A 21,597-nucleotide genomic window follows, 5' to 3' on the forward strand; every position below is an offset into this window, starting at 1 on the left:
AATGTTAGCTCCTGAAAGTTGTATCGTATGTGCTGGGCTATTTATAACCGCATAGAAACTCCTAAATAACGTACATAGAGATGTGACCTTATACTCTGAAGAGTAAGTAAATAAGCCTAGCAGTTTTTATAACATAGAAGATGCACAATAAACATTTGCCAAATATAAATATATACTATTTAATATCTAGTACCTCAGGCTATTAATTACTAAACTGGATGTTAGCTAATGAGAAACTGAATGGCAAAGGAAAAAAGTATACCTTTTCTTAAAGCTCAAAAGTAGAAAAAAATCCTTTGTTAAAGTTCCTAGATGAAGCATGTGCAATATCCTTTCAAATCACAAGAAAAGAGAAAGATAAACAAAAAAAGCCTGTCCCATTTCAGGCAAAAAGTAATGAATATAAGAACTCCATTTTTTATTCAAGATCTCTGTGGAAAATTCTATAACGTTTTCCTGCCCGATGAAATACACCCTTGATAACATGTCGTATTTTTAATTAAACAAGTCTTAAAACTGTTCACCTATTTATTAGATAGTATTTGTCTGCCTTATTTATGGAAAAGCAGCACTGAACAAAATGCACTGTACATAAACAGTAACTTCGAAATGGAAAGCTAAATTCATGCCATCTCATAAAAGTAGTCAGCAGGAAAAAGCCATCCTTCCTAAACTTAAAATGTAGGGAACATTAATCTTCAACCACCTACAAATATCGAGGACAAATGTACCACTCTCCTTGCTCCTTCTTAACTCAAGAATAACAATAAACCTTACTCTCTGAAACAACAGAAGAAACAGAAAAGAGCTTCAATGGCAGCTCTGTGTCATTAGTGGACAATGAGAAAAGATGAGAAAACGTACACTATGTTGACACAAATGTGCCTTCCCCCCTAGAACCAACATCTCCTGAAAGCTTTTCTGTTAAACTTCCCTCCAGTTCACCACCATTAAGCACAAAAAAGTCTCAAAAGAAGCAAATTCAATATCTGAGAGGAAACAAACAAGAACCCAAAGAATTGTTGCCTTAAAATATATTAAGTCCACCTGTGGTCAATAAAAATATTCTTGCTGAGGGGAGGGCAGGAAAAGCCCCTACGAGTCAATTGTCAACAGTGACTGTACCTTTACTGCTAGCTATTACCCACTTAAACTCCCTCTAAAATTTGCTAGCCTCTTGATTTCTGAAGTGGCACTCAGTGCCTCAGTCAAGCTGCCTGCTCAGCTCCTGACCTTCCCACTAATGGCTGTTATTTGTGGGAGGCTTAAGGACACTGTCAATAGCAAGCTTCCTCCTCCTTCCACTCAGGCTCTGTTGTATCGCTTTGCCTGTGTGTTTTTGCCGCTGTGTTCTCTCTCGCCTCTCACTCACCCTCTCCTTGTCTCTTTCTCCCCCTCCTTCGCTCCCTCTTCCTCATTTTCTAGCCCCCACCACTTTTTTTCTCAGTCCTGCAGTCCTCTTCTTTCCCAGGTATCCTACCCACCACCCCACACACACACTAACAACACAAAAATCAACTGGCATGCAGCAGCAAGCACCTGCAGTAATAGACTCTTTTATTAAAACTGTTATTCTGCAAGACTTGAAATTCCCCGTGGACCGGGCCATGTCAAAGCCGATATAATTAACTAGAGGCTCAGCAACGGATCAATTACCAGACAAGCAAGTGATAGTGAAATCAATGAAAGATCATCAGCCACATTATCAGTGTTGCAACTCATTAGGGCAAAACTGAGAAATGTGCTCAAAGCGAGCCCAAGCAAGGTGGCATTACAAAACAAAGGGCTAATTTGGAGACCCTGCTGCGAACAATCTGTAACAGAATTAGCCTTTTTTCCCCCTAAACTGCACAGCTCCGTAACTAAATGTGACAGACTGAGAGAAGCAGTTTATTAAGACACCAACCCCAAGTTTATTTAGTTCATAAACTCTCTCCTAGAAAATCAATACAGTCTGTACAGGGTTATTAGGCTGACTAGCTAATACATCCAAATCTAGTCTGCCCAGCCAGCAGTCTTCTGACAAAATGCTACCCAGTATAGGCAAACTGAGCTCCTTCAGATATCATGGACTGAGGTGGCCCTGGCTGAAACAGGTCTGCAATATAACATGTTATTGCCACAACACAAGCCTTAAAAACAGCAGGATATCTTTCTAAGTTTTAAAAAATATTTTTTTCATAAATACACAGTACTGCACCTGCTAAACGGATTTGCTCAAAATCTTAACTACTTTGTAACACAAGTTTACAAAGAGGACAAGCTTTGTTACAAAAAGAGACAACAATTAATCCAGACTCAATAATAAATAAATTTTAAGTTTCTCTAACACTCATTTTAAAATAAATATTTGAAAGGAACATTTGACCCCTCTAGAAATCCCCAAGATACATGATCTGAACTTCCACATAAAACATACTGTGTAGAACATTTGATGTTAGGATAATTTCTAGCTAGCAAGTGGGACGGACATCTGTATCGTTTTACAGGCACAGGTACAAAAAAATACACCTACAAGGCACAAATATGTCTTTTGAGTTTTTTTCACTGGCTACATGGTCTGACAATTATGGAATAACTCTGGAATCATTTTATGAAAATTATTTAAAACTAGAAAGAAGAAGACAAGTATTACTTCCACAATAATTGCTTTTTGCTGCTGATTCTGAGTACTTCAGGTTAAAGAATCAGAAGTACTTAAAGGCCATCTGTTGGCCTTCCCACATCTACTGATAGTGAGAGAAGAACCATGGAAATTATGAAGTCCACCAAACTAGGTTTCACTGCATCCAAGTTAAAGACATTGTGTGAATGTGAATACCTCCCCCACACCACACCACATAAGTAAAAATAGACTTACACAAAGAAACTCAAAAGCATTTTACAATGGTAAAATAGATTGGAGAACTGAAGGGGAAAAAAGAGACAATGGCTCTGAAAGTGATTTCTGATGTTGATGATGTTTTAACGTTTAAAATCTTCCAAGAAAAGGAATGCACTATAACATGCCTTTCATATACTGGCTCTAATACACTAAATCCTAAACTTAAAAAGAAATCTTTATTTTCACATAACTATAGTAAAATTCAATTTATAGATTGCTGTAATTAAACATTTTCCCTGTAACTTTTGAGCTGACACCTTATTAAGCATTTCATAGCTCATGTTTTTGAGTAATCTGTAAAAAAGTCAGACATATATATTCTAAACCTGTGCTATAGGTGCCATGTTTTGGATAGTAATTAAAAGTTGTAATTGCAGGAAAATTTTACTTTTTAAAACCTTTTTGCATATAACTACACACTGTGTATGTACCCTCAATGAGATCCAATTAGTTACAAAAAATTTGCATTTCAGTTAGTGTGGGATAACAAGACTATAGGGAGGCACAATGCAATTCCACCAGCAGAGTAAAAAAGTGTGTTCTTTCTTGTTAGCTCTGTAAGCAATAATTCCCACAACCAACTGTTTAAAATGTTACTGATCTTTTCAGTACTTGAGTATTATGGTGGGTTTTGGGCTTTTTCCTCCATTTCCTGTAAAAAAAAAAGAAAAAAGAAAAAACCCATGTTGGTGTAAAAAAATCAGCCACAATGAATACATGAAAACGCAAGTGAGCAAAGAATTTTGTTTTGCATGTATGTTTGTAGGGTGTTTTCTTTGAGGGAAGGGGATATAACCTATGTTTTCTTCTTTCTACTTCATTTATTTAAAAGCACATTGCTTTCATAAAATAAGTTATGTAACTGCAGGCAAAAAAACCTCATTGAGTTCTATGTAAATATATATAATTTTATGATAAAAGCATACATTTACTGCACTGAGAAAGTACTCTAGGATTTTTATTTTTTCTGTCTCCAACAATGTAAATCCTGCACAAATATAAAATAAATGTGTAGTTTTTGTATACAATTTAAGAAGCATCTCTAGAACTTCTGCTGGTTCACAGAACAATACCTGTAATTCCCTGGGTTGAGTTCAGCAACTGTTAACAGATTCTATAATCTGTAATGTGCTCTGCCTTTGCTCTTCTTTTATTCACTATTCATTTTCAAGGCTTGGTTAAGTACAGAGCTGGGTTAAAGATCAGTGGTTTTTCATGTGACACATGCTGGTATTCATCTAATGGCTTGTCAAGACAAAACTGTCCCTGTTCTTGCCAAAATAATAAAAATGACGCTCCACATCGCATGACAATCAGCACTTCCTTATGGCGAAACAACTCAAGCTTTTGTAATTCATTTATTTTATAGAAAAAAATGTTAAAAACTGGCTATCCAATCTTATATGTGGAATCAGGTTGCCATTCTCAAAGCAGAGTTTTAAAATGTTTTGCCCTCTCTTAATTCTAGAGCAACATGTAAACTAGTTTCTAATCAAATCAGACTTTACCATATAAAAATAATGCTGAAGATACAAATTCATATGGCATTAAGGTATATAACTTAATATATGCAAATTATGCAGCAGGCTGGACTCAGTCACAGAAGTGGGGGAACCAACTGAGGAAATGTCATTTTTCTTGAGAACAAAGTATGGGACTTTGCTTTCCAACATCTGCTGGGCTGTGTGAAATGTTAACAGATGTTTTAAGTGAAAAAAGAAGTAATAAAGGAAACCTCCTCTGAACAGATAATCCACCCAAATTTCCATATTCCTGAGGAAAGAAGTTGACAGCAACCTTTTTCCCTTGTGGAACCTGCCATCCTTACTTTATTGTGTAAAGTTTCATTTTCTATGTGAAGTTAAGGGGAAAAAATTTTTGACTCACTGTAAAGAAATGAATAGAAAAGAAGTAAAACAATAATTTCAATTCAGGTTTTCCCTTTGTAAAAAATTATATTGTAATTTAAGCTGCCTGTTTTCCCTGGACTCACCTATGTAAATAGATGGAAAGACAGTAAAAAGTTCACCTCCTCCCGCCCAAAAAAAAAGAAAACTACATGCACAAAGATGAAATATTACTCTACTATGCTTACATTAACTCTGTTGGCATGGAGTGGGAAGAAAGAGGAAGAGTAAAGAGTAGCTTGTAAGATAAAGTTCTGATATGAAGCCATCTCTACTCATAGAAGTACTCATCTTCACAATTAAGATTCACCTATCATTAGCCAGGCGTGGTGGCAGGCACCGGTAATCCCAGCTACTCAGGAGGCTGAGGCAAAAGAATCACTTGAACTTGGGAGGTGGAGGTTGCAGTGAGCCGACATCATGCCACTGCACTCCAGCCTGGGCAAAAAGAGTGAAACTCCATCTCAAAAAAAAAAAAAAAAGATTCACCCATCATTTACACCTAAGTCCCTGCACTCTCCCACTGGCTCCTAATTTCCTTTCATTACTATCCTTATGAGAGATGAAACACTCCTCTTAAAACAGCCAAGTGTTCCACAGCAGTAAAGTCTGATATTCCTGAAACATTTTGGAGAATACCAGTTGGATCCCTGTATTTAAACTTTAAGGAACCTGGACAACTACTTTCCTAGTTAACAATTCTCTTTTGTGTTTCAATTTATAGATGATCTAGCCAAGCCTAAATGTAGCAGCCTTTAATTCCGATTAACATGTTGATGCATGCGTGCCAACTACTGGATCTAACCTAGTGCCTATCTGTGAATGAATGAACTATACACCTATCTGCTTCTATACGTCTTCCTCTTTGGAAACACCTATATTCTATTGCTTATTCTCTTAAAAACCTGGGACATGAATTTGGGTTAACAGCTTATAGATGAACAAATTCAAAGTGCTCTTAAGGGTCTTTACAGGTTCAAATAAGGAAGGAAAAAGCTTGTGTCATTTCTGATTGCCAGCCTCAATCACTGGCCCCTCTCTCATTATAAGAGTCCGTTAGAATTATACATGTTACTTCATATTTACAACTCTACCTTCTCCAGAGGGTTCTGGCCACCTTGACTGGGCATTTCAACATACAGAAGGCTTCATCAAAACAGCATGAAGATTTCAAGGGGCAGGATCATGGTCCAAGTTGCAAATGAGACAGGAAGGCATGCCTTCAGTTTTCAGTTGGTTTGGTTTTTGCCAAAGTATCGTGAGTACTGTATGGTCCAATGTTTACATGTAAGAACATGATATCCAAGCCCGTGACGAAAGAAAAAATAATAACCACTCACCTACAGGGAGGGAGAAAGCTTGTGTACTGAAGACTTCATTACATGCCCTTAGACCAATAGAGGAAAATAGGCCTTCTAACATAAGGTTGGAGGAGGACACAGGGTCAAATCACTTTAAACAGTGGCACAAACATCCTCCATAACTAAATATTATCTAAAAGCTTCACCCTTCTCAGCAAAAGCGAGAAACTGCTCTAGCTGACACGTGGTGTCTAAACCAACTAAAACAATCAATGTAATACAGTATCTGCTGACAGCCTAATCAGGGGCTCAGTTTCATAGAAACATATCAAGGAAATATCCAAAAGCCATAATCCCTTGATGCACTACAAAAATTTTAAAATAAAAGGATTTGAGTAGGGTATGGTAGATGAGGTAGTTTACAAAATGTTAGGGAAATGATGAATCCTTAGACTCAAGATATTTGCAGATAATGAAAGCAGCTGAGGTCAGCATGAATCTTGTGCCTACAAAAGGTCAAACATTTTACCTACCTTGTTTTGGTTTAAAAAAAGAAAAGTGACTTTATTAATCTCCTCTCAAGTCCAAACAGTAACAGTGGCTTCTTGTTACCAAACCTATATTCAACGTTTTATGAGAAAATCTAGCAGGAAAGAACCAGTGATGGCTTTACTTAAATGAATTAAAAAAAAAACAAAAAACAGGCTGGGGGCACACACAACGGGAAATTAACATGAACATGAAAGTTGCAAGAATTATAAAGGTAATGTTAATTTTTTTGTTTTTTGTTTTTGTTTTGAGATAGGATGTCACTCTGTCTTCTAGGCTGGAGTGCAGTGCTGCAATCTCAGGTTACTCCAAGCTCCACCTCCTGGGTTCAAGCAATTCTCCTGCCTCAGCCTACCGAGTAGCTGGGATTACAGGTATGCGCCATCACCCCTGGCTAATTTTTGTATTTTTTGGTAGAGACGGGGTTTCACCAAACCCTGACCAGGCCAGGCTGGTCTTGAACTCCTGTCCTCAAGTGATCTGCCCGCCTTGCCTCCCAAAGTGCTGGGATTACAGGCGTGAGCCACCATGCCCAGCGAAGATAATGTTAATTTCTTTATTTACTTCCTTCTAAAGTCTGTGGACCAAGAAGCTTGCAGCCTCAGTAAAGGTGTCATAATAATGGTTTAAATTACTGTCAGAAAAGAAGATTGAGATTCACCAACATCCAAGAAAATCATGTTGCAGGCCAGGCGCGGTGGCTCACACCTGTAATCCCAGCACTATGGGAGGCCAAGGCAGGTGGATCACTTGAGGACAGGAGTTTAAGACCAGTATGGCCAACATGGCGAAATCCCATCTCTACTAAAAATACAAAAATTAGCCAGGCTTGGTGGCGCATGCCTGTAATCCCAGCTACTTGGGAGGCTGAGGCAGGAGAATCACTTGAACCTGGGAGGCGGAGCTTGCAGTGACCCAAGATTGCGCCACTGCACTCCACTCTGTTTCCAAAAAAAAAAAGAAAAAAGATAACCATATTGCAAGACAGAGCTCAGTACCTTACAAAATTATTGAAAAACTCAACACTGCCTTTAGAATTACCACAGGAAAAAGCAACACTAAAAATGATACTCCCTCATATGCAATTTACAAACCTAACAAACTTAAAAAATAAAATCCCAGTATACTTAAAGTTTCAAAAATGTTTACAGAAACAGAGTCTATTATTATTGTTTATTATTATGATTTTTTTTTTTTTTTGAGACAGTCTTGCTCTGTCACCCAGGCTGGAGTGCAGTGGCACGATCTTGGCTCACTGCAATCTCCACCTCCCAGGTTCAAGAGATTCTCCTGCATCAGCCTCCTCAGTAGCTGAGATTACAGGCGCACACCACCACGCCTGGGTAATTTTTGTATTTTTAGTAGAGACGGGGTTTCAACATGTTGGCCAGGCTGGTCTCAAACTTCTGACCTCATGATCCGCCTCCCTCGGCCTCCCAAAGTGCTGGGATTACAGGTGTGAGCCACTGGGCCCGACCCATTTTTTTTTTCTTTTTGAGATGGATAATGGACACACTTTTGGCCTGCCTAGCTCTTTCACTCTGTTGTCCAGGCTGGAGTGCAACGGCACCATCTCAGCTCACCGCAACCTCTGCCTCCCAGATTCAAGCAATTCTCCTGCCCCAGCCTCCCAAGTAGCTGGAATTACAGGCATGCACCTCCATGCCCGGCTAATTTTGTATTTTTAGTAGAGACAGGGTTTCTCCATGTTGGTCAGACTGGTCTCGAACTCCCAACCTCAGGAGAGCTACCTGTCTCAGCCTCCCAAAGTGCTGGGATTACAGGCAAGAGCCACCATGCCCAGCTCGGCCTATTATTTTTTAAGAGATAGGATCTTGCTCTATCGCCCAGGCTAGAGTGCAGTGCACAATCATAGCTCACTGGAACCTCAAACTCCTGGCCTCAAGCAACCCTCCCACCTCAGCCACCACACCTAGCCTTTTTTTATTTTTTTTTTCCTGAGACAGAGTCTCGCTCTGTCGCCCAGGCTGGAGTGCAGTGGTGCAATCTCGGCTCACTGCAAGCTCCTCCTCCCGGGTTCACGCCATTCTCCTGCCTCAGCCTCCCGAGTAGCTGGGATTACAGGCGCCCACCACCACGCCCAGCTAATTTTTTTGTATTTTTAGTAGAGACAGGGTTTCACCATGTTAGCCAGAATCATCTTGATTTCCTGACCTTGTGATCCACCTACCTCAGCCTCCCAAAGTGCTGGGATTACAGACGTGAGCCACCGCGCCTGGCTTTTTTTTTTTTAAAAGATGGGGTCTCGCTATGTTGCCCAGGCAAGTCTGGGAACTCCTACTCTCAAGCAATCTACTGGCCTTGATAGAGACTATTTATATACATACATATTTAAATTGAAAAATGTTGAAACAGAGCAAATGTTCATGAACTTGGAGATTGTTTTCCAAATTAAGAAACCCAAAAGATGCCAGAAACCTATTAACAGCAAGTTAAAAATATGAAGACTTAACAGGTCCCTTAGAAGATCTGCACAGTGATTGCCTTTGATGGTGAATAGTGGCTGGGCTAAGGGACACTTTTGGGGTTCAGGTAGTGTTATGTATCTCCATCTAATTGGTGGTCCTGGGTATATTCACTGTGTAGAATTTATCAGGCTGTACACTTTTATTTATGCACTTTTCTGTAAGTATGTTAAACTTCAGTTTTAAAAGTTTACTACTAGCCCTATTAATATAGTACTATTATTAAAAATAGTGATAACAATAAACTAGCCCTAGAACAATAGGAAACAAAGAATAGAAAAAGGAAAAGAGAAGTAAGTGCAGGTGGGGAGAGAAACAATAGAAGGCAAATACTTTATCACATTCAAAATCATTCAAATAACCATCATTAAATCTACTTTCAATGATTTCTTCAGAGGCAAGAAGTGTTAGGAAGCAAATAAATACCTGAGTTTCATAGAATGAGGATGAGTATGAAAGACAGTAAAAGAGTGGCAGAAAGAATAGGTGAGAGATATATCTTAACTAGGTAATCAAAGCATGCGAGTGTGTCCAAGTAACTTAAAGGGGAAAAAAAAAACCAACATACCTCAATTTGAGATGTATCAACCCCACAACATGGGACCTTGAAATATGCTGGCCAGTCTTGCTCACTAAGCCTGTCCTCTGATTTGTAATTAAGGCTGTGTGGAGGTGGGGTGGGCCCAAGGTGTGCCTATTGAGAGATTGGGAAAGGAAATTACATATGCCCACAAAGTATTACTTAAAAGCACTGCATACATCAAAACTTTTTTTTTTTTAAGAAATTGCAAATATAACACACCAATGACCAACTAAACACATTTTTTAAGAGTTAATAGTTTCTAAGGCTGATAGTAGCCAACAGCTAAATAAACTTTGGTGAGAACTAAAGTAACAAAGTGGGAATAACTGAATAATTTGCTAATTGATAATGGATACACTTTTGGCCTGCCTAGCTCAATTTCTTACTCCCTTTTCTTCCACTTAATATGACACTTTTAACTGCTGTTAGGGAATACAGCATGGGACTTTGCTTTCCAACATCACCCCCCCCATCCTCCCGTCCCAGCCCCCCACCCTGCTCCCTTGCCAAGTACAAGAAGCTGTGGAGAACACAAAAATTAAGACATACTCCTTGCTCACAAGTTTACAATCTAGTACAGGAGATAAGCCATGAACAAAACAACCTTAACAAAAACAGAATAGGAAAAGAAACAAGAGCAGAATTCCATACAACTTAAGAGATCCCTTCCAGCCAGTGTGGTTTAAAAAAAAAAAAAAAAAGCTTCTACGCCGAGGCACTCTCACACTGAGCGTCGATTATATTCCTAGAGAAGTAATACAGTTTGACTGGAACATAAGGGAAGACGTACATAGAAGAACAATCGGTGAAATGGATGCAGTGGTTGATAGGAACTATTATAAAAGTAAGGGTCCTATACTCCGCTACAAAGAGTTGCTACTTAGCCTGTTAACTACCAATAGTCCAAACTACCAAAAGCTTCTCAACAGTGGTAACGTCTGATCATTATTTTACTCCAAGAAGATTTATCTGGCAACAGTATGACAGATGGACTGAAGTGTGAAAAGACAAAAGCAGGGTCCAATTAGAAAGACATTAAAATAGGCCGGGCACGGTGGCTCACACCTATAATCCCAAAACTGTGGAAGGCCGAGGCGGGCAGATCACCTGAGGTCAGGAGTTCGAGACCATCCTGGCCCAAATGGTGAAACCCCGTCTCTACTAAAAATACAAAAAAAGTTAGCCAGGTGCAGTGGTGCATGCCTGTAGTCCCAGCTACTCGGGAGGCTGAGGCAGAGGAATCACTTGAACCCAAGAGGCAGAGGTTGCAGTGAGCGCAGATTGTGCCATTGCACTCCAGCCTGGGAAACAAGAGCAAAACTCCATCTCAATCAATCAATAAATAATCTGGGTAAATTACTGGCAATATGGCTGGAGAAAAAAAAAGGACAAGATACAAAAGATACTCTGAAGATAAAATCAAGGGGACCAGAATGACTGTAACAAATGAGAAGTGTCAACAATGACACTAAAGTTCTAATAGTCTGAGCACAGGAAAATGGCAGAAAGGGGGATGAACTAGTTTGTGAGAATATATAGCAAGTTTAGTATAGGGGGAACCACGGATCATGCAGATAACCAGGCAACTGGAAATGTTAGAAAACAGATTGATACTGAAGTTATCACATCCAGCAGCCATCTACACAGACCTGACACAGGAGATAAAACAAGTGGCCAAGGTTAGTATCTCAGGGGATATCCATGGTTATTAGGGGAAAAGACAGAAGGAACAGCGTTAACAGGAGCATCGTTGATTGTCCAACGTTCCACATGATAAGGGAAAACAGTTGACAGGAGATAGGATGCTTGAGAGTTTTAAATGATCTAAAACAACAAGACTTATATTTAGGGTATGGTTAAAACCAACTGAAATAGTAAGTAGAAGCAAATACAGTAAGAGCAAACCAAAAGGCATGGGAATAATAAATACCAAAATCAGAATAGTGCTTAAGGATGGCAAATGGGGAAAGGCAGATAGGGAGATTGACAGTGACTGACACAGTATAATTTAAATGGTAACTCTAGTCTTCAGATGTGTTTGTACATTATTAGTTCCTAAACTCGGGTCAATGAGTGTTCAACATACCATTCTTCGTGTATATTTGTGGCTGAAGTATTTTATTAGGCTTTGTGCCATAAGAGTGAATGTCTTTGTAGACTGATAGGTATACAGAATCCATATTGCAGAGGAGTTAAGAAGTAAGCAAACTGTGAAGACAAAGAGGCAAAAAAGATAAAACATTCTTTGGAGAAATTCTGCAAAGAAAACAAGTAAGAGAAACGTGGTCTGAAAAGTTAGAGGAGCTCGGACAGGTTGTGTTCGTAAGTTGGCAGTTTGTTTTTCACTACAGGGAAAAAAGAGACTATCACAGGCAAAGGGGACGAAGCCAGCAGAGAAAAGGATATTGAAGATCTAAGCCAGAGGGAAAATGGTATGAAAGGGTCCGAGGAGAGAATATGATCAAGAGCACAAATGAAAAGGGTGCCCCTGGAGGGAGAAAAAAGAAACCCTTTTTTTCCCTCAGAAACCAAAGGAAAGAGATACAGAAAAAAAAATCTGTGGTTAAGAAATACATATATTAAAACTGCTCATGTTAGAAAACCAATTTATTACCAATCTCTTCCACTAAACTGTACACTTCTTAAAAGAGATAGAATTTATCTTTTTGTTGCTAATTCAGGGTCTAACAGGGTGCTCAATAAATGACAGCTACATGAACAAAATAATCATCTGAGAAAAGTTAAAGATGGGGCTATCTGCTAAGGGAGACCTGATAGGAAGGAATCGAGGAGTACTAGAAGAGAGAAAACATTGGGTCCAACTGGAAAGGGTAAAATGAAACTCTGCTATAGTCCCAGCACTTTGGGGGGCCGAGGTGGTCGGATCACCTGAGGTCAGGAGTTTGAGACAAGCCTGACCAACATGGAGAAACCCCGTTTCTACTAAAAATACAAAATTAGCCGGGTATGGTGGTGCGCGCCTGTAATCCTAACTACTCAGGGGGCTGAGGCAGGAGAATCGCTTGAACCTGGGAGGCGGAGGTTGCGGTAAGCCGAGATCACGCCACTGCACTCCAGCCTGGGCAACAACAGCGAAACTCCATCTCAAAAAAAAAAAAAAAAGAAAAATGAAGCTCTGAATCAGTAAGAAATGAGTAACAGAAATGGCAAATAGTAGAACTCAGCCTGGGTTCCCACAAAAGCGTGAGAAGTAATAAACAAACTGACTGGGTCTAAGAAAGTATAGCTCAGAGTTCCCAGTTTGGGAAGTGAAATACTTAAAACCAGCAAGGAGTTCTCGACACAAAGAGAAAAATACCTTGCTCTAAAACATACACCATGCCAGGTGCGGTGGCTCATGCCTGTAATCCCAGCACTTTGGGAGGACAAGGCAGGTGGATCACCTGAGGTCGGGAATTCAAGACCAGCCTGGCCAACGTGGTGAAACCCCATCTCTACTGAAAATATAAAAATTAGCCAGGTGTGATGGTACACGCCTGTAGTTCCAGCTACTTGGGAGGCTGAGGCACGAGAATCGCTTCAACTCAGGAGGTGGAGGTTGCGGTGAGCTGAGATCACGCCACTGAGCTCCAGCCTGGGTGACAGAGTGAGACTCCATATAAAAAAAAAAAAAAAAAGACAACAACACATATACCTTGATGAGCAATAGTATGTTATAAATCATTGTCATTATGCAGCATTCTCATAGTGTATAGTTCTTGTGAAGAAAATAAACTAAAACACTGAGAATTGATTTTGGATGAAATTACTTAGCCTTTGTTTAGGTTTTCCCAAATTCGAAGTGTTTAGTATGTAGTGTTCTAATGTCTACGAATTTATTTCTGGCTAGGAAATTCCCCAAAGCCAACAAAAATCAAAATACTTTATGCTATGTCACCTATGTGATTTGAACAAAAGCATAAAAGATGTGGAATAATTTCACTTCATTAATAAACATAAGACAAAGCTGAAGACAGCCAAGTTCCACTCCTTATTGCCTGATTCCTGTCTCCAGAACTGCAATTGTGGTCCAAAGTCACACCAGCCTTCTGCCCAATTAGCGAGGTCTGCATTAGCAGAACTCAGCACTTCTAGTCCAGAATCCCTCTAGAGAGCAGGGAAATGATGGGTTCCATCACCTGGCCAACATCAGCAACCGCCAGAGTCACCTTAGGGACATAGACAAAGACATTCATCTACTGTACTGGCAGCCCCTACAGCCTGCCTTCCTAACAGAGTCCTTTCTGTGAAGACCACTATCTAAGTGACCTGTCATAGAGCTTTATAAAGCAGCATTAATACTGTGGGCCAAAATGAGATTGATCTTTGAGCTTCGTGGTCTCCTGTTGTCAACAGTGCATTATAAAACCAATACTAAATACTTTATAAACAGGTCTCCCTACAGTATATTAGAAAAACAGTGCATATTTCATGGCCCATAGTTAGGTAGCCACATATCCATCAGACTAATAAATTATTTATTAGGTGCTCAGAAGTGCAATAAGAGTCAATAAACTAACTTCTGGATACTTATAAGCTACTATTTCACTGGAAATTGTACCTGAATGAGAAAACTGTCTCACTAACTGAATGGGGGATGGAAATATCTCAGCTCTCTTAAGTGTACTGTCAGAAGAAAGCATGGGCCTCATGAGTGAGAAAGGACAAAATCCCCATGCCCTGAAAAGAGTCCTAGTTATTAAATTACAAAGAACCCATGCTCATTTCTTTTCTCTTGTGTATAGATTCCTCTGGTTCTACCATCCTTGGAGACAGCTCAGGGAAATAAAAATCGGTGGAAACATTTCTAACACACCCTGAGTCAGGCCAGATGACAACCACCAACAATGGTTTGCATTTGACATCTCCAAAGAACCCACATAATGACTTGAGTATACAAGCTTTCTGCTACATGCATAGCACAGAATTTCGAATTTATGAACTAGGGTTTAGAGCAGACTTTTTTTTCCCATGTTTGGTTAAAGCTCCTAAGCCTACAGACACCCTTTGCTCTGTCCAACATTATAAGGCATCTCTTTCCTGGTTCTACCCCTCTGAAAGAGGACCTTCCATTCTAGAATGTATTCCAGCCCTTCAAAAAGGAATTTCTTCAGAAGGAGTTATTTCTCAAACTATCAGAGGCATGGACCTTTGTGTAGTATTGTGGGTGTCATGGTTTCACATGCTGGCCACATTAATACCGGAGAGCAAGCATCTGTAACCCACAGCTGTGTGTGCTCCAGCCCCAAAGCACCCGCAGGGCTGATGCCAATGCAAACCACTCTTCCCATCCCACATCTGAACCACACTGGTTTTCTTCAGGAGCCAGAGGCTGAGATACAGTTCTGAAAATGAAGGTTTGGGGTTCTTTCCATTCACGTGATGGGTATAGGGTGTTGAGAGGAATACTGCCAGATGGACTGGCTCCTTTTTTCTCCCCCATTCCATACCAAGTGAGTAAACCATAAAGAGGCTTATGGTGTCAAAGGGTATTCCAAAATAACCCAGGGGAAAAACCTAAATGGATAAATACATAGATTTTGTTCACACTATTCTCGGTTTTTTCCCCTACCATCTTGTACTTTTATTCCTACAGACTCCAGTTTTTTTTGTTTGTTTGTTTGTTTGTTTGGAGACGGAGTCTCACTCTGTCACCCAGGCTGAAGTGCAGTGGCGCAATCTCTGCTCACTGCCAGCTCTGCCTCCCGGGTTCACGCCATTCTCCTACCTCAGCCTCCCGAGTAGCTGGGACTACAGGCGCCCGCCACCATGCCCAGCTAATTTTTTTTGTATTTTTAGTAGAGACAGGTTTTCACTGTGTTAGCCAGGATGGTCTTGATCTCCTGACCTTGTGATCCACCTGCCTCAGCCTCCCAAAGTGCTGGGATTACAGGCGTGAGCCACTGCGCCCAGCCTAGACTGCAGTTTTTAAGGTTGAAAAATATTTTATGTCAGTAGGAAAAAGTGGAACTAAAGGAAAAACATGAGCAGATTTAGTTTCACATCACTTTCTCAAAAAGACCTCCCAAATCCTACAAATAATGAATGCTAATATAAAAATATAGAAGAAGACTGGTTTCTTGTATTACTTTCGCTACTGCAACAACTACTGCTAAGATGATTATTCATATTAATGAGTTTGGTATGTAGACAAACTATAAAAGACGCAGTCTCTGACCTCAAGTACTTATCTCTGTCTTCTGGGATTTACTCCTCCTGCTAGATTTACTTTTATTCTTCATACCCTTGCCCAGAGGAAGTGATCATCACTCAGGACTTGGAGCATTTCCATGGGTGGGGTTTAAATATGACAATGAGAAGAAAGAGAACTTTTGCCCTTGGACACAGACAACGTTGGCCCCAAAGCTCAGGATGTCTAGTTTGTGGCAAGGAGAAATATAAACTCCCTGCGAAATTTTTACACTGGTCTCACTGAGCTTTATCAGAAAAACTGTGTAAAATGTGAAAGCTTATAGCACTTCAGTGCTTTATCACATCATGCCCACATATGCAAACATATGTACATGAATGAACTAATAGTAAACAATTTCTCTTCATCCCTTATAGTGTTATTTACATTTTGTGTGTGTGCTTAGAGCATATATAAAAGAAATATATTCAGGAAATCAATTTTGCCAAGTGGTTAAGTGTCAGAGTTCTGCAGCGCAATTTCTTGGGTTTGAATAACTGCAGAACCTTTTACTAGTTGTGTGATCTTGGCAAGTTACTTATCCAAACTTCTTCATCTCTAAAGTGGAAATAAAAGTACCTGTTCACAGAATTGTTGTGAATGTTAAACATTTTTATTAGTGCAAAAGTTTAGCCAAGCGCCTGGCATACAAGTACTAAAATATCAGTTGCTGCCTAGGTATGTGTGTGAAAAGAGATTTCAAAGTAGAAGACCACGGGCCAAGTTTGGCTTCAGATGTGTTTTGCTTGGCTTCTCCTAAGTGAGTGTGTATGAGTGTGCATATGTTTAATCAATGACCAACATGTAAAACACAAGAAATTTTAAATTAAAATATGGATATTCGGCTGCTGAGGGAATGGGCAGGGAAAGAAAAGGTGAGGCGTTAAAGAATTAAAGATATGGTAACAGAAACATATGTTCCTTCCTGACAACAATCAGCAAGGGAGGAGTAGAAACTACTCTCTGCAGCACGTACTTTCATTTTATACCCTACCAGGTTCTCGCAATTCCTTAACTGGCCTGGCCACTATTGCCATCTAAGTTCATGATGCCTGGGCTACAAGCATCCATTAGTATATCTGGAGAGTTCATTGACACATAAATGAAAGTCATATTTAAATAAAGTATCAAGTACCAAAATGTTTTCTATTACGCCTGTCTCTGATAAAAATAACACTGAATTGCATTCCGTTACTTTTGTGTTTTCCTAAACCCTAGATTGTTTATTGTAGTATATATATAAGGAATAAGTAAATCCATTACATGTGACTGTATCAGGGGCCCTGCTGCAAGTACAGACATGGGCTTTGAGACAGCTATGTTTTCAGTAACAGTTGTTCTCAAATATATTTGCTTTAACTAGGGGAGACCTTTTTTGAAAAGAAAAAAATATTGATATTGTGAATATATGAGATAAGTAGTATAAAGCCTGGGCCCCTTGGCTTCTGCAGCCTGACACACAGAGAATTGTAAGGTCATACCAAAAAATTTTAGGAAACAGATCTAATCCCATTGCTTTACTATACAATCAAGGAAACTGAGGCAAAGTCAAAGAATAAACTGGTAGCAAAGCCTGGACCATTTTTCACGAATTGGTTCTCCTAACTGTGTATACACTGGAGCTCAAAGCAGTCACCCAGGAGGTTGGTAATCTAGTAGTATACCAGATTTATTTACTCTTTGCGACTTGTGAGAACTGACTATTAAATTTTTAGGAAACTTACAAGCCAGTTGACTTCATACTGGCCATGTTGAACCTGACTGCAATCAGTGTCAGAGCCCCCCACATTTAACCCCATGAACCTTATTAAACTCGTTTTTGTTTTTTGTTTGTTTGCTTTTTGAGACGGGGTCTTGCTCTGTCACCAAGGCTGGAGTGCCATGGTCCAATCTCTGCTAACTGCAACCTCTGCCTCCTGGGTTCAAGGGATTCTCAAGCCTCAGCCTCCAGAGTCGCTGGGATTACAGCCATGTGCCACCATGCCCGGCTAATTTTTGTATTTTTAGTAGAGACAGGGCTTCACCATGTTGGCAGACTGGTCTCAAACTCTTGGCCTCAAATGATCTGCCCTCCTCAGCCTCCCAAAGTGCTGGGATTGCAGGCGTGAGCAACCGCGCCTGGCCTAAACTTAAAATTCAGCCAAGGGCAGTGTGGCTCGCGCCTGCAATCCCAGCACTTTGGGAGGCCGAGGCGGGTGGATCACGAGGTCAGGAGATCGAGACCATCCTGGATTAACACGATGAAACCCCGTCTCTACTAAAAATACAAAAAATGAGCCAGGCGTGGTGGCGGGCGCCTGTAATCCCAGCTACTTGGGAGGCTGAGGCAGGAGTATGGCGTGAACCCGGGAGGCAGAGCTTTCAGTGAGCAGAGATCGCGCCACTGCACTCCAGCGTGGGCGACAGAGCGAGACTCCATCTTAAAAAAAAATAATAATAATTAATCCGTGTAATTGAAAAAGAATACTTTCCACCTAACAGATATTAAAACATCTGAAATTTTTCCATTTTTAAAATATACAAAATATCACACCACGCAAAGAAATACAAAGTACACTATGAAAGTATAGATTATTAAAACTTTACAAGCACAACCACTGCTTGAGATGCTGACATTTGGCCAAGTTAGGCATCTTCGCAGGGTACACAAATAATTATTTGTCCTTGTACCCACTTCTAGAGATTTGAGAAATTTCATGAAAAGTTTCAAGAAAACCAAGCCAGACTCTTAAGAGTTACAGAAAAAATCTACACATAAATGTGGACTTCTTACTACGTACAAGACATTGCAAGTTTTATAAAAGATACAATTACAGTAAAATCTCAGCATCCAGAGCTCTTAGGAAATTAATCATTCTGGAAGGGCACAGAGTTAGGGAGATGGAACTTTATATTTATTGAGCACCTGTTGTGTGCCAGGTACTATGCAAAACATAAAATATTTTTTCATTCATTCTGCACAGGTCCTCTGAGATAGGTATTATTATTCTCATTTTACCAATAAGGAAATAGAAGCTAAGAGAGTTTAGTCACTTGGCCGAAGTCTTATATTAAGTGTCAAACTGGGAATTCAAGACCAAGTTGGTCTGATTTCAAAATATGTGCTCATCCAAATATCCAGCATTGCCTCTCCAGGTTTCTACCATTTTAGACAAGAATTTTCTGAAAAGGTGCTGCCTATTACCCTGTTTTAAGCAGGACATATCTTTCTTGATAATTAAACATCAATTAATATCTGGTAATATCTTTAGGCTTCTAAGTGCTTAGGGCCTCCTATTTGACTTGGCATGGGAAAGAGGAGCTCTGGGAATGTTCTGTTTTTTTAAATTCAACAATTTACCATTTTATCCTTTCATAGTTAGTTGTAATTATTAATTGTTTGCCTAATATTTGCCTTCTTCCCAGTTCTAGAATTTGCTATTTTATTTTACTATGAGTCTTTCCAATGGAATATTAAGTAGTCATTAAGAAGAATGGAAAAAAAAACTGTAAGAACAGATAAACAACATCTCCAAACAAAACATGAGTAAAAGGCAAGATGCAGATCAGTAAATACTGTGTACTATCATTTATGGAGAAAGAGAAAAACAGGAGAGAGTAGAAAAGAAAAACTGAGGAAGTAACGAATACTTCTAAAACGGGGCTAAGCTATTGCTAGAAATACCTTTAAGGATCTGGCAAATAAGTCTGGGTGTGATGCTCACGCTTGTAATCCCAGCACTTTGGGAGGCCGAGGCAGGAAGATTGTTTGAGCCTAGGAGTTCAAGACCAGCCTGGGCAATATGGCAAAACCCATCTCTACAAAAAATACAAAAATTAGTTGGACATGATGGTACGTGTCAATGGTCCCAGCTACTCCAGAGGCTGAGGTGGGAGGGTCACCTGAGCCCAGGGTGGTCGAGGCTACAGTGAGTCCTGAGCATGCCACTGCACTCCAGCCTGGGCGACAGAGTGAGACACTGTCTTAAAAATTTAAAAAGAAGGAATCTGGTAAACAGAAAAAAAGGAGAATTTGGCCGGGTGCAGTGGCTCATGCCTGTATCCCAGCACTTCGGGAGGCCAAGGTGGGTGGATCACTTGAGGTCAGGAGTTCGAGATCAGACTGGCCAACATGGTGAAACCCCATCTCCACTAAAAATACAAAAATTAGCCAGGCATGGTGGCAGGCGCCTGTAGTCCCAGCTACTCAGGAGGCTGAGGCAAGAGAATTGCTAGGACCCAGGAGATGGAGATTGCAGTGAGCCGAGATCAGGCCACTGCACTCCAGCCTGGGCAACAGAGTGAAACCGTCTCAAAAAAAAAAAAAAAAAAAAAAGCAATGGACCATTTGTTTTCTCTGTGTAAGCTTCTGTACATTTTTTTCACTTTTTACACTATATATATGAAATTGACAAAATAAAAAAAATTAATATATAATGATGGCGCTGAAAACCAAAGAGAGTTTTGGAATTTTCAGGTTCTAAGCAATATATGGGGGAATAACTATCTTAGAAATTCAGTATGTAAGCTTGTAAGCCTTGTTTCATTCTGCAGGATGCTCAAAGCACAGTTCCTGCCTGCTTTTCAACTGTGCTCATATTAGCCCAGTATGAATATTTAAAATAAAGTCCTCTAATTTCACATCATTTATAGTATAGCTGGAGAGACTATATGTAAATGTACAATTTAAATAAAAGATGTAAATAATCACTCTTTTACAAAAGTAGAAGTCTACAAATCAGTACATGTGTTGTTAGTTATAATACATCCAGGAGCATAAGTTATTTGGTTAAAAGAGCAATTTGAGCCAAGATTCTCAGACTAAAGAGAATATCAAAAGGCAAAGAGAAGAGAGCATTCCAAATGGGTGGGGGAAGCACGAATAAAAGTATAATAATTCCAGCACCTTGGGAGACCAAGGCGGGAAACTCAACAGCTTGAGCCCGGTTGTTTGAGATCAGCCTGGGTAACAGAGTGAGATCCCATCGCTACAAAAAAATTAAAAATTAGCCAGGTGTGGTGGCACATGCCTGTGGTCCCAACTACTCAGGAGGCTGAGGTGGGAGGATTGCTTGAGCCTGGGAGGTTGAGGCTGCAGTGAGCCATGATTGTGCCACTGCTCTCCAGCCTAGGCAAAAGAAAGAGATTCTGTGCTTTTAAAAAAAAAAAAAAGTGTAAGGATGCACTGTTCCTTGGACAGATGAAAGATATTAATTAATAAGACATGAGATTAGAAAGCGTATATACAGGCAAACTGTAGGCCTTGAAATTTGGACTTCAAATTTCTGAACACAATAGTTAAGTAACAGAAGTTATGTTTCATCTAGGAATGGTGAATGCAGCAGAAAACAGAAGTATTAAATTAGGGGATTTGTTTGTATTCAAATATTCCCCCTAGAACATAAGCTCTAAGAACGAGGAATTTTATCAGTTTTATATTCATTTATACTGCATGCGTTTACACTTGAAACTATAGTAGACACTAATAGGAAATGGACAGCCCATCACAGAGCATGAGGACCTAAACTAGGTAATTGTGAGAAATAAATTAACAATTTAGAGTTTTATTTTCTGTTTTAAAGAATCTACGAGAACTGATGCCTAAAATAATTTTAGCGCTAAGGGAAAAGAAGCTAAAGACAATTATAAGATTTCTAGTTGGAAAAAATGGTGAAGGCAGAAATATAACTTGATATTTATATTTGTACCAATACATGT

The 21,597-nt window shown here is 39.7% G+C and overlaps 1 protein-coding gene across 2 annotated transcripts in view; it reads right to left on the minus strand.

The window, feature by feature from the left end:
* The window catches only part of BNC2 (basonuclin 2), a 456,158-nt gene that overhangs the window by 310,666 nt on the left and 123,895 nt on the right, over positions 1–21,597 (minus strand). Inside the window, exon 2 of one of the 2 annotated variants that reach the window (XM_030817343.1) lies at positions 9,696–9,821. The exons of the other annotated variant lie outside the window; for it this stretch is intronic. Within the exon in view, the coding sequence (XP_030673203.1) occupies positions 9,696–9,821 (126 nt within the window). The remainder of the gene's footprint in view (positions 1–9,695; positions 9,822–21,597) is intronic. 2 annotated transcript variants of the gene reach the window in all.

The sequence above is a fragment of the Nomascus leucogenys genome, chromosome 1a (genome assembly GCF_006542625.1).
Source record: "Nomascus leucogenys isolate Asia chromosome 1a, Asia_NLE_v1, whole genome shotgun sequence".
Taxonomy (NCBI): domain Eukaryota; kingdom Metazoa; phylum Chordata; class Mammalia; order Primates; family Hylobatidae; genus Nomascus; species Nomascus leucogenys.